General features: G+C 37.5%; 2 protein-coding genes across 2 annotated transcripts; both read right to left on the bottom strand.

The window, feature by feature from the left end:
• Positions 1 to 4,862: 4,862 nt before the first annotated feature.
• LOC149943372 (uncharacterized) lies at positions 4,863 to 6,602 on the bottom strand. Its single transcript, XM_090176061.1, has 2 exons — positions 5,770 to 6,602; positions 4,863 to 5,709 (listed from the first exon to the last, which is right to left on the bottom strand). Exons 1-2 carry the CDS (start codon positions 6,600 to 6,602, stop codon positions 4,863 to 4,865), a joined length of 1,680 nt encoding a protein of 559 aa, XP_090032187.1.
• A 1,013-nt stretch (positions 6,603 to 7,615) lies between these two features.
• On the bottom strand, positions 7,616 to 8,974 carry LOC149943371 (uncharacterized). Its single transcript, XM_090176060.1, has 2 exons — positions 8,903 to 8,974; positions 7,616 to 8,752 (listed from the first exon to the last, which is right to left on the bottom strand). The coding sequence occupies exons 1-2, from the start codon at positions 8,972 to 8,974 to the stop codon at positions 7,616 to 7,618; spliced, it is 1,209 nt and encodes a 402-aa protein (XP_090032186.1).
• Between the last annotated feature and the right edge of the window lie 925 nt (positions 8,975 to 9,899).

Here is a 9,899-nt window from a genome sequence, read left to right as displayed (position 1 = left end):
AATTATACTGAGTAATTTTAACTAAATTCAAACTACCTTACTATAAACTCTTGTCTTAATTAACAGCTGAGAGCTGTTCGCTACTTATATCTTCCAATCTACTTAATTAGCCTCACAGGTTGAGTTGATAATTTCAAGGGTATAATTAGGTTATTCCAATTCAAAAAATAATAACAATCAATTTTATCTTACATCTGACTTGAGTTAGTTCACAATTACTTTAACACTTTCAGTCTTAAACATGCACTGTTCATACACTTAGTCCATTCGCTCACGTTCCAAACGCGAAACACAATTAAACTCTTTCCTTGACCGAAGACCGAACATACTAATTAAATCCGCAAAGTTACCTCATAACTTTTGACCGACACCAGGACCCCGTCCTGTAGTAGTTCGTCTGACCGCCAAGAACTAAGAAAGACTAATCTTTTATTTTGACGGCAACGGCTTTATATACGTTTGTGTTTTTTAGAACCGTCAAAATTTGACTAAAGTTCGAAAAATTGAAAATATTATATTTTTTACCCGGTTTGATTGATAGTTCTCCACACGGTGGCGCTATATTATTACTTTTATATAGTTTCCGCGGGAGTTTTGAATAATTATACTTTTTCTAAGCGTTATTAAAAGGTAAAAAACCCGCCTTATCATGATGGTTTCTTTACTTTTTATATTCCTACAGGAAGTTAATGGCTCGGCGGTAAACTATCTGCATTGTAACGATGCGACCCGAGTTCAATTCCTGAACACGATCAAATAAAGTAAAATACTCAGATATTTAATTAAATATAATATTAATATAATATTAATATAATTTATAAATATAATATTAATATTATATTAATATAATTTATAAATATAATATTAATATAATTTATAAATATTTAATTAAATACAAGATTAATATAATATTAATATAATTTATAAATATTTCATTAAATATAAGATTATTATAATTTATAAATATTTAATTAAATATAAGATTAATATAATTTATTAATATTTCATTAAATATAAGATTATTATAATTTATAAATATTTAATTAAATATAAGATTAATTTAATTTATAAATATTTCATTAAATATAAGATTAATATAATATATAAATATTTAAAATGATGTAGAATAAATTATAGTACCTAACGTTATAACTTTGTAAATGACATTCGCCAAAGCTGTGTTTCAAAAAAACACCGTAACTTAACAAGCGTTGGTGGCCGAGTGGTTAGAGTAAATCTCTTGCACGAGGCAGACCCGGGTTCGATTCCCGGCCGGCGCCAATAATTCGCAAAATGATACTAAGACGAATACCGTGAACAATTGGTGGAAACCCTGCCATTGGACGTTGAGAGGTAGCATTACACTCAGCACTCGGTCCGTCCCAAAGTCATTAAGAAGAAGTTGGAGAGAAAACGCCCATACAAACACAACAGACTCAACATCCACAACCATCATAACACAGACACACCACAATCTCTACACTCACAACCGACATAACACGAATTCAACATGCACAACCATCAAAACACAACCACGACAAACTCATCACTCACAACCGTCATAACACGAACTCAACATTCAAAACCTACGCATAAACATTACAAAAAGTAATACACCAAACCGTCACGACGGTGAGCGAAAAAACACCATCCAAACCAAACCGCAAATGAATCCGTTAACGCTCACCGTCACACGGTGGTTTTGCCAACCCTTTGAGAAACTGCGTACGCAATGATTAACCTTTGCACGAATAATGCGAACGCGTTCGCAGGACAGACAGACGGAGTGTCACGGTGATTGTATAACCCCTAGCGGACTTTGTCCCCTCGGAGAGGTAAAAAACGAGCTTGCTTTACAACGCCGTGGCACGGCTATCATCTCGAACTATGTGCTGAGTGAGTACAACAAGTGTGTGGACAATCTAGAAAAGCTTCATGGGGATCATAAAAATTCATAATTTCATATTTTGTGCTAAATGACTTCATCTTTTTATTATTTTTTAAAATTAATAATATTTAAATTTAGGAATAAATATTCAATTTCAGCTTTCGGTATTTGGCTAATTATAAATTAAATATTTTCAAGGTTTATATCTTTTTCCATATTAACTATTTTCATTATAAACAGTTTGAGGGCCGATATCACTTATAACTAAATTTCACCTATGTTTGCACCCTTGATCAAATCATTAGTTAAAAACATTGCAGGGTCTTAACATTTTTCGATGTTAGCGACCTTCGTGGCAAAACGTTGAAGTACACACGGGTTAATGGCTATGCGGTGCAAAGCGAAGCGGAGTTTTGTTTACGAGGCACACTAAAAAAACTTGCTAAAGCAATACCATGTGCACGTTCCCTTCGTCTCCACTCCTGGATGCGGGTGAAAAATTTTCTAGATATGAATGTGTTAAGTAAATAGTAATAGCTGTATAGCGCTTAGACCCTGTTAACAAAGTATTATATGAGGTCTTCAAACAGTCCTCTCGATCTACAATGACCAGGTTTTAAATAAGAGATTGGTCATCTCCATCTAGTTGAAATGTTTAATTTTCTATTATGTAAAAACATTTTGGTAGATTTATTATTTATAATAATATTAAGTTACACAACGGAGACTGGAATGGGGTTCGTAAAGAGACTAAGAAACCACGGCTATTAGTCAAGAAAGCTGAATTGCATGTTTTAAAAAGCAGGGTACACGAGAAGAAAATAGAATGAACAGAATGCGGTTCTAAGACCTTTTTGCAATTAGCTAAGTGTTGTGCGATAACTACTCATTTCTTCGTATACTCTCGTTTACCGCAAATGTAAAAGTATATTTTTATGTCTGTCAGAGCCACCGTCCGTTGAGGTTAACGGTAACAGTTAGTGTAGGGGGCTGTTGGCTCGCGTAGCATGACGGGTTTGCCACCACCCTCCTTCCCATTGTATCCTGGCCAGCTGAATTAATGGCTTGAAAAACGCTTGATGACTTAGTCAAGTTCGATGTCGATGACTTACGACAGCGCATATTTGATGGATATGAGACTTTTAGTATTACACCAAAAATCTTTGAAAACGTTCGTCAAACATTTTAACGATGTTTTTAGGCCGATATTTGAGAGCTCGCTACTCTGAAACGGGGCTTTTTAGGACCAGGGTTCATTTGACATAATAAATTCGTAGGGAACTTTAGAATACAATTTAAAGCTCTCGGTGCTCTTATCCGTTACACCGTCTTTAGCTAAGTACTTATTCGGTTGTGCGTTCGTGATTAAGTTCATCTTTTGTGCTTTGTTAAGCTCGTTAGTTTGATCGTGTCCGAGGTGTTTTTTGTTCGCCGTAGAAAATGCTTCGAAGAGCAGAAATTTATTTCCGTTTGCAATTATATGATGCTCAAAAAACCAAAAATTTATAATTTTAAAAATATTTAAACATGTAAATATTTGATGAGAGTTATAAAAACTCGTTGTACGCAAATGACTGGGACTTCGTCGAATTAAAGCGAACTATTATTTTATTTTACATTCACAACTAAAACTATTTACAAAAGAATACGGAGTAAATATTTTCTGACATTTATCGCCCTGAGGCAAATCGTCAACTCACTTAAATCCACGATGTAATTTTCGAAAATTACTTTCTTATTAATCGGGATATTATCAAAGTTCAAATTTTACTTATTTTTTACAGCGATATTTAATTTTGAGAAGACCTTTTGTTCTACTTTTTGATTTCATTATTTTAACTTTGCGTTATCTAGTTATTCGCATGTTTTATCAAATTTTGAACTATATATTTTTTTTCCAAATTCTACACTCCGGCCCGATGAGACTTTATAGACTCATAATTACCAAAGTTATGAAGTTCAGTTAATTTCCAAATTACATAATAAATTGATAGGTCTTCTTATGACTGTTCCTCCTGGAAGGTGAACTGAACAAGAACGGACTTTCACATCTCTGTTGGATCTTGTCATCTCCACTAGGAATAGTGCTTTCGATTCATCCCAACTTCCATACTTGACGAGGAAGCCTGTTATCAGCGACTACGACTACGTCACCGTCCTTCAGGGGTGTAAAGTCTTTGGACTGCTTCACAGAATGCGCAGATTTTAGATCCTGGATATACTCTTCCGCCATCTTTGCCAGATAGGGTTCATCAGAGTCTGTTGATATCGACATCGTTTACGTAGATGATTTCCATTTGGAACTGGTATCGAAACTTCCGTGGGAAAAGAATTTCCAAGATCTAGAGCTAGAAAATGTTTGGGAGTCAAGGGATAAAGATCTTCAACATCTTCGTTGACGTACGAGATAGGTCTCGAATTTAAGACATTTTCCGTTTCAGCTAGAACGGTGGTTAACTCTTCAAATGACAACAACGCCTTACGCAACGTCTTCTTGAGTATAATTTTTATACTTTTAATAAGGCGTTCTCACCATCCTCCACACCAGGGGGCTTGCTCTACGATATATTTCCAAGTAATTCCCTTCGAACTGCAAAAGTCGGTAGTCAACCCTTGCACTCGTAGAAATTTTAATAAGTAATTGAAGTTCTTTTTCCGCTTTTTGAAATGTTTTAGCATTGTCGTAAGTTATTTGAGGTACTCTTCATCTCGCCACAAACCTTCGCAATGCTAATAGGACACCTTCGGCTGAAAGATCTGATACCAATTCGATATGAACCGCTCTGACGATAGCGCAGGTGAAGAGCGCTATTTAAGATTTCTTGGTTCCAGGATTCCTTCCGTCTTTAATATACAAAGGTCCTGCAAAATCAATGCCCGTAGTGGAGAAAGGTGGGGTCTCAACTATTCGATCCCTTGGAAGTGGTGCAGTTTCTTCTTCGTTTGGTTTTACTCTTACTCGTTTGCATATTAATCAGTCGTGAATGACTTGTTTGGCTTTCCGTCTACATTTCAGGATCCAATACTGCTCTCGTAGGCTTGCTAGCGTTATGCCCAATCCGGAATGTAAGAGTCGTTCGTGTACTTGCGTGAGGAGTAATTCGGTAAAGCGATGACTGTCGGGTAGTATGATCGCATGTTTCTGCGCATATGAGAATTCAGACATCTGCAATCTACCTCCAATTCTTAAAACTTCGTCGTCATCGAGGAAAGGTTTATACTGGGCAATTTTAGAATTCTCCGACAGTAGCTTCTCATTTTTTATAGATTGTATCTCCGAATAATATTCGGTCTGCTGGACTTCCTTGATCCAATACAGTTTAGCTTGTTTAAGCTCTTCAGTCGTTAATGAATTCCTTTTTCGAGATTCGGCGTTGGATTTTAAATTTATTATGAAACGCAGAACTGTAGCTGTAAGTCGTATTAGTGTTGACATCTTACTAAACTTCGTTATAACCAAGATAGGCTTCGTAGTCTTAACGGAGACAATCATTTGAACTGTGGCTTTACAACATCTGCGTACCGCTTGCTCAGCTTTTATTATAACACGTCCTTCCACGGATATTTCTTCGAGAGTTTTGACTGACCACTTTTCTTCGGGTTCGATTAACCAACTCGGTCCTTTCCACCAGAGTGTATTGTTGAGAAGCGCCTTGACTTCTAGTCCTTTAGTTACTAGGTCTGCTGGATTTTCTCGTCCTCTACAGTGTCTCCAAGTCTTTGGTTGAGATTTTTCTTGGATTTCGGTGACTCTATTTCCTTCAAAAGGCTTCAAAATTCTAGCGTCCTTCTTTATCCGGTACAACGCAATAGTTGAATCACTCCAAAAATATTTGTTCGATTAGTTGACTTGAAAAAATGGTTTGAGTCTGGTTGTCAACCGCGCTCCTATGAGAGCTCCTAGTAGTTCCAGTCGAGGTAACGTAACTATCTTCGTCGGCGATGCTCTTGCTTTAGATGATATGAAATTAATTCCAATCCTTTCATCGTTGGTGACGTATCGAACGCAGACTATTGTACCGTATGCTACTTCGCTAGCGTCGGTATAACAATGTAATTGTATTTTAGCAATTTTTTCCGGCGTTATTCTTTCATTATAATGTCTTGGAATTTGTACTCCACTGATGAACTTTAGCTGGTCTATCCAATGTTCCCACGCTTTCTTCTGTTCGACAGGTAGTTGGTCGTCCCAATTTAAATCCAAACCCGTCTGCCATAAAACTTGATACATAATCTTGACGGTGATTGCAAATGGAGTTAAAATTCCCAACGGGTCAAAGACTTTCGCTGACGCTTGAAGAACTCCTCTTTTCGTACTGTGAACCGTAACCAGGAATTCTAATAGACTTCCGACATCGATGGACAATAGATTTGTCTCGTAATTCCAAGATAATCCGAGAACTTTTACCTTATCTTCCGCGTTGCCAACTAGGTCTTCACCTTCCCAAATATTATTTAAGGACTTCGAATTAGAATTCCATTCACGTAGTACCATTCCGGCTTGCGACATTATGTTTGTCGCTTCCGTAGATCGTTCTAAAGCTTTCTTCTCAGTACTTTCACCAGATACCAGGTCGTCGACATAAACATCTGTGTCCAACATTTCGGCCGTCTCGGGATATTCGTCTGTGTACTTCTTGACGTGATGTCTAATAGTTGACGCAGGTAGAAATGGACTGCTTGGTACTCCGAACAATACCCTTTGGAACCTCATCTTTTAAACCCTCAATGGACGTCCAACTTGAAAGGGCTCTTGAAACCACAGGAAACGTACTGCGACTTTGTCTTTTTCAGCAAGTTCTATCTGTTAGAACGCTTTTTCAACGTCAGCTACGAAGGCTTTGTTGTGGATTCGAAACTTTATCAGAGTGTCATTCATGTCTGGATTTCGGTTGCTTCCGGAATGAAGACAATCGTTTAATGAGGCCTTTCCTTCTTAATGTGACGATCCTTCGAATACAACACGTAACTTCGTCGTCGTTTTTTATTGACGGATTACTGGTTGGTGAGGCAAGAAGTAAATTGGGTTTTTACACACTTCTTCGTTCAAATCTTCAATGATGTCCATTCTTAGGTATTCTTGAAAGGTGTTATTGTATTGACTAAAAAGCCATAATTATCGACGAAACCTTCTCTCAAGAGATTCGAGTCTTTTGCACGAAACACCAAAGTTCTCAGAGAGATTCTTCACTGCATTTTCTTTCCATGAAAAACCGACTTGATATCTTCCGTTTTCACATTTTACGGTTTCGTCAAATGATTTCTGAGCAGCTTCGTCTTCACAATTGACGACAGTGTTATCCGCAATACCAATAGATTCAAGCTCCCAGAATTTCCTTAGTTCTTTTGTCAGCTGAATCTCTTCGGACTCGACCATTACGTTATTGACGCTTACGCAACCAATACTAGTTCAAATTATCATAACAGCCGACCTCATTGGGCCTTGAACAACGCAACCAAATACGCTTTCCAACGCTACCAGAGATTCGTGGATTCGATGGATCTTTCCAGTAATTATCTTCCATAAACCATCTGAGCCAATTAGCGCAACCAATTCCATTTCCTTTGAAATATCCGGAGATGTGACATCTGCTATACTGAGTCCTTTCATCCTCAGAGAGTGTCTTATTACTTCAGCTGGAACGATGATAATTGCCGCGTTGATTTCTGGTACTTCCAACGCTTCTATTTCCTAATAATCTCCCTTATTTTTCTTTAATTCCGAATTCACTTTGCGACATCTTCGTTTTTAACAGTTCCAAACGCAAATATCGACAATTCTTCTTGGCCCACGACCTTCAAGCCCAACTTGCAAGAGATGTCCTCTCGAACGAATAAACGCTGAATTCTGTCGTCGATCAGTATACGAATGGATCTTTCGTTCTGTCCCTTTGCTAAAGTTCTATCCGTTTTCAACAGTACAGTTTTTCTTATCGGATTATGCGTTCCAACTGAACTTGCGACAGTACTGTTTTTGTCATGTAGCATACTGTCTTCGGTGTTAGGGTTATCGGAGACCGTAGAAATTTCTTCCCTTTCGTTGACTTCACATACGGCGATATGATGACATCGTTGACATTTGGTACAAGTAATTTTTACTTTACAATTTCGAGCGACATGGTTTCCGGTGACGCAATTGCAGCACTTGCCAGACTTCTTCAAAATTTCTTTTCTTCGCCGGATGTCTCTGATATCGCAGTCTTCGCTTTTGTGATTTGATTTCTTGCAAAATGTGCAGGTGGTTTCAGTGGTCGTAATGAGAGCAGCCGTAGAGCTTGGTTTGTTTCTCGGAACTTCACGATGGTAAAACGATCTGCCTGACCTGGTGTAACTCGTCTGATGTCTGTCTTGGCATCTGGAGTAACGCGTTTTGTCGGGACCTTCTTTCCTGGTAAAGCTAGAGAAGGACAACGCCCTTTCCCGACATTCCACTTCAAGTCTCAGAAACGTCAACAAATCCTCAACTTCCAAGGTCTGGTCGATGTCTTGTTTTCTACTGAATTCTAGTCTCATCTCCGCAGGTATCCGGTCCATTATGATGTTGAAGAGGAACACTCCGTAGGAATATTGACGTATACCGATTGCATCTAATCCTATAACTTCGATTTCGCAAGTATCATACAAGTTCCGCAGTCCCACGGTGTCAGAATTATTTTCTACTACTGGCAACGTTTTCGTATGAGCATTCCGTATGACGCATTTTTGTCCAAATCTCTTTCTCAAAAAATCTACAGCAACTTTGTAGTTCCGATCTTCCAGGGATAAACCATATATGGCTGTCGCAGCTCTTCCTCGTTGGTACGACTTTAAATAGCTGAGTTTGTGGACATCACGGAGCTCCGTTTGGTCGACCGCAATTTCAAACTGAGTCCAAAAACTTGTCCATTCACTGAATTATCTATGGAACTTCGGTACCTCTAATTTTGGTAGTTTGGCTGAATTTATGGACCTGGAATATCTCGCTCTTCCGCTAGCGCTACTGCTAGAAGTCGTTGATTAACAGTCATCTCGGGCTTGTCTTATTTGATGTTCCGCTTCAGCTTTGGCTCCGGTAATTCGAACCATGAAATCGTGAACTTCTTTCATCTCGACCTTTATATCAGACGCTATCTTCTATTTCGTTGTCTAAAACGGACAATGAATATTCCAACCGGGTCAGTTGAGCCAGAAGAACTTCAAGGTCTTTCACATTCGTTAAGTTCGCTTGTGTCGCCGTTTGTAACTTCCCAATAAATTCGTTGACGTTTTCTCGAACTACCTCTCTCTTCTTTCGTAATCTTCCGACATCTTGAAATAATGATCGCTTCCCACGTCTCGTCGTAATACGTTCAACAGTCCAAATTAAACCTTTAAAGCTGTTTCGCCGTTTTCTTAATAAATCGAAACTAACTTCCTAATCTAAAGGTCCCGGGTTTCGGCACCATATAAAAACTCGTTGTACGCAAATGACTGCGACTTCTTCGAATTAAAACGAACTATTACTTTATTTTACATACACAACTAAAACTATTTACAAAAGAATATGGAGTTAATATTATCTGACATTTATCGCCCGGAGGCAAATCGTCAACTCACTAAAATCCACGATGTATTTTTCGAAAATTACTTTATCAATCGGGATATTATCAAAGTTCAAATTTTACCTATTTTTTACAGCGATATTTAATTTTAAGTAGTTATTCGCATGTTTTTATCAAATTTTGAACTATATATTTTTTTTACCGAATTCTACAAGAGTCTCTTAATTATGCTTCCAAATAGCAAATCAACAGGTTATTCATAACAGTTATTTTGAAATATCCAAAGATAACCATTAAGGCAATCGAACTTTTTCCATTTATTACTGGACTTTTACAATGTTTAAGGTGAATAACACATTTTTAATGTTAACTTAAACCATCAACGAACCTTTGACGTATTCTGTCGCAAGTGTATAAAACTACTTGCTTATAGTTAAAATAAAGTTGACGAAGTATATAAAACCTATAATTTATTCACCAAGAAGTAGATT

The sequence above is a fragment of the Leiobunum rupestre genome, chromosome 5, assembly GCF_980474605.1.
Source record: "Leiobunum rupestre chromosome 5, qqLeiRupe1.1.hap1, whole genome shotgun sequence".
In the NCBI taxonomy this organism is placed as follows: domain Eukaryota; kingdom Metazoa; phylum Arthropoda; class Arachnida; order Opiliones; family Sclerosomatidae; genus Leiobunum; species Leiobunum rupestre.
The sequence above is the reverse complement of the archived record's forward strand: the minus strand, read 5'-3'. Positions and strand labels throughout refer to the sequence as shown.